The 3,790-nt window shown below is 37.0% G+C and overlaps 1 protein-coding gene across 1 annotated transcript; it reads right to left on the reverse strand.

The window, feature by feature from the left end:
• Positions 1 to 292: 292 nt before the first annotated feature.
• LOC145729505 (uncharacterized) lies at positions 293 to 1,932 on the reverse strand. The gene is made up of 2 exons (XM_081980292.1): positions 1,639 to 1,932; positions 293 to 905 (listed from the first exon to the last, which is right to left on the reverse strand). The coding sequence occupies exons 1-2, from the start codon at positions 1,860 to 1,862 to the stop codon at positions 356 to 358; spliced, it is 774 nt and encodes a 257-aa protein (XP_081836418.1). The 5' UTR covers positions 1,863 to 1,932; the 3' UTR covers positions 293 to 355.
• Between the last annotated feature and the right edge of the window lie 1,858 nt (positions 1,933 to 3,790).

Here is a 3,790-nt window from a genome sequence, read left to right on the forward strand (position 1 = left end):
TTTCACTTGGATTATGGGAATTTTATGGAAATGGCAACGTGCAGATTGGCGACTCGTCATTAAGAAGCGCCTGCGTTTCACAGAACTACCTTGGCACACATAAGCTGCCGCTTTTATTATACACACTTTGTTATGTGAAGTAGTACCAGGTTATATAACCGGGGTTTTCTATTCTTTTCACTTTTTCGTTCTTGGATGGCTCGTGAACGGCATTGAATTTTAAAGAGTATACGCATTTTGGTGCGTGCAGGAAAACCTGATCTTTAATCTTTGATTACTTGGTACTGCCTGGTTCGATTGACTTACTTTTTTTTTGAGATTTTATTTTTAACATGTCACAAATTTTACAATCCTCCTACTCCATTTCAGAAAATAATAGAGGTTCACTAAGTACCGCTTCAGATCCTTCCTCATCTTCGCCGTCCGTTTCAAGCACCACCTCCTCCACTTTGGGTTTCTCTTTGCGTTCCTTCTCTCTTGCTCTAGCCTCTTCCTCAATCCTCTCCATTTCTTTATTCTTCTTCAACTGAACCCCATAGTACAAATGTTCTATAGCGATGGCCATCCAATCAGCTACTTGGATTAAGAGTCTACCCAAGTCGTCTGAGTCTTCTCTGTTTGGTACATTCGCCCATGTCAAGTTGCTGATCTGCTCTAGGACGATGTTGGAGAGATTTCTGAGCCGCACTGATACCAAAGGGGGGATAGGATGATTTAGGGCAAATCTCATACCTTTAACCAGTAATTGATTGACGAAAGCGTAGGCTTTCTTTAGTTGTTTAGCTTTCTTCTTTTTCCTCACCAGTTTTTTCAGCATATATTTAATATCGTTTCTTCTGCCAGATTCTTCAGCTTGGCTTCGCAGATGCTCAAAGTACTTTTCGGTTTCTTCTGGAGTCATGGCGTAGAGCTCGAATCAGATGAGAAAAGGCCACCGCATCATCAATGACGCAGTTTTTAAAACTATTTCTTTCTCCTTCTACAGTTGCCGTCGCATTAGATATAATCAGAGGCGTCCTATTAAAATATTCCCGAAAATATATTGTTAAGCGGTCAAAAAGCCACTTGGCAACGTAGTACGGTTTTTACTTGGACACAATTAAAACAGATGCGGCAGCGGCCAGGGACATTTGGACCTTTTTATATGCTTTTACTAGCCGGCACTCTAAACGGTGTTGCCAAGTTTAAAAAAATGTAGTGGCGGACAGGGAGACTTAGGGGGTTAGGTTAGGTTCCGTTTTAGTCTGGTGTTTTGGTTGTATTGTTGATGGTCGCAGTTGAAGTTCACATAGTGTTATGAATAAAAAACGTTATTTTGTCAAAATGTCTTTCAAAAAGGTTGGAAAGAAAGGTGTTATCATATACAGCCAAGGCCGTGAAATCGTCAGTAACGTCTTACAATTTATGAAGAAAGAAGCAGAAGGAGTTTCCATTCCTTTGAAAAACTTGTTGTCTTTTATTTTCTTTATTAAAAACGACGAAAATGTTTCATTTTACTGATAAAATAATAGCACGCCACTGACTGGCTGCAACAACTTGGAAAGTAACGAGAGCAGCAATATTTAAAGCGAGACGTACAGAGATCGTGACATCATCGTTTGATGACGCCTGTGGCCTTTTCTTAGCTGATTCGAGCTCTACAACTCTTGCAAAAGGGTTTTGATTTTCCCAACTTTATCTTTGGGGAGGTGATCAGCATGATTTTGGTATAAAGAAAGAATCAAACGTCGATTTGGTATGGCCAATTGATCAATTCTGGATCGGCATTTTGGGTTTTGTTGGTTCTTTGTAGATCTTGGCCGCTTACTAGATGTGATAGATTTGGGTCTGATTGAATCTTCTTCTTCATCGTTTGGCGGCATAATTCACAAAAATTTTGAAGATTTTAATCAGTTTTAACTTCACTTTGACAGAATCGTTGATTTGAGGAGTCTGGTTTTTGATTAGGTGTGTCAACTGTCTTTTTCTTTAATAAGTTTGTAGTTTGTGATTGGTCAAAAAAAAGCATGATTACATAAACTTATGTGAAATATTAAGGTTATTTACTATTTTGAATGTGTCTAAGAATAGTTAACAAAATTGCTACTTGGCGCTTCTTGTTAAAATCATCAATTGCGACGCCAATTAACTGTCCAGACGGTATTTTTCTATGAATAAGTAGCGGTCTAGTGAATGTTTGTCGCAATTACACAATAAAAATTGCCTAATTAGTGGTACTATCCGTGTATCGCCTAGACGGCTTGGCTGTGTCTATTTAATTCATTATTAATAGAATAATAATACCACGGGTGTACGACACGGATGTTTAGCTAATTTAAATAATAATAATTGTTACTGATGCATTTGTAGAGATTTAGGTTTTAGACCACCTGGTGCAACTTTGGCCTACTTCAAGTAGCTGGTTCTCCTACTCTCCAAGCCACGGAAAACGCCTCTTTTCCGGCAATTCATTAACCATGTGGGCTAAATTTACAACTTTTTACTATGGCCCAAATGTATAAACAGTATACGGAGACTGCAAGTTGTTTTGAAAAAACCGGCACCGGCATGTGTTATTTTAACACCAGGAAGTGGCCCGTAATGTCGGCGAATATACGTACGACTTGATGTGAAATTAACCATTTACCGCTTATTTTATCTGGATAGGAATCTCGGTTTTTGGTGATTTACTGTTCATTCATTCGACTGTTAATACTTTAGTATAGTTTTAGAAGCAAATGGCAGGAAGCGGAACGCATAATAAGGTAACAATCTGGAGTGTGTGGCTTAAAATGTTTGACAAATTCGCCGCATGGCGGATGGTATGTAAACGCGTCAGCAAAGACAGATGACAGCCAACCGCCATGTTTAGGCTAAAACTTGTTAAATCGCAAGTATTAGTCTAAACATGGCGGTTTGTGGAGATTATTTACATTTGATAAGTTCTGAATACTGCAGGAGATTTGTACAAAGGTCCTGAACCTTAAAGTTATTTTTTAAATTTGTCAGAGCCTTCTACAAGGCATAAACCATACTAGAAGTTTTTAAAATTGCACGAGGTCTCTAAATGTTTCACAGAAATAATGACTGATGACTGAAAATCTGGTGGCTGATGACAACCAAACATTCAAGAAACTGATTCAAAAAAGAATTACTTCCTCAGGTTACCCGATTGGTTTTCCAAATTTTGAAGACCCAAAAACTTTAAAAAAATATTTTTTTTTAAGTCACGTGACAGTTTTTAGGTTTGGTTAGGTGACAACTTAAAGGTTTTTCCTAATTTTTGACACTTGATTTGTGCCGAAAGCTTAAAATTGATTTTCTAAAGTCAGGTGACTGTTTTTTTCAAATTCTAACAAACAAAAATATATATTTTTGTACGATTGTCTGAAATTACGAGTTATATTTTAACGTTTAAACGAATCTTCTAACTGTCATAGTAAACCAGTTAGCACGTGTCAAATAAAGACACCTATCATTTAAAAGAAACAATTGAAAAATAGTAAAAATACAGGGTGGTCCAGTTTTAAATGTCAATAATCCACCAATCCATAGCCAATTAAAAACTAAGTTGACATTCATTATGTCATTTTCCTGAAAAGTGCTTCCTAAGGAAAATACAGTCCTTTCACAGTCAAATTTCTGTTTAAAAAATCGTCAGACCGTTGGAGCAATATTGATCAAATTTGGAACAAGCACTTTATTACACGTTTTTACGGTCAGAGACCCAAAACTAACCCAACCCAACTTAAAAATTGTCTTGGAAACGGAAAATTCACTTAAGAAGTTTAAAAAATATTATTGTAGCCAG

The sequence above is a fragment of the Ips typographus genome, linkage group LG5 (genome assembly GCF_016097725.1).
Source record: "Ips typographus isolate SLU linkage group LG5, UJ_Ityp_2.0, whole genome shotgun sequence".
Classification (NCBI taxonomy): Eukaryota; Metazoa; Arthropoda; class Insecta; order Coleoptera; family Curculionidae; genus Ips; species Ips typographus.

Coding starts and splice junctions, on each gene's coding strand:
- LOC145729505 (XM_081980292.1), bottom strand. CDS start 1,862: ATGCCGCCAAACGATGAAGAAGAAGATTCAATCAGACCCAAATCTATC. Junction 906..1,638: donor ACCCTTTTGCAAGAGTTGTA/GAGCTCGAATCA, acceptor ATTCGAGCTCTA/CGCCATGACTCCAGAAGAAA.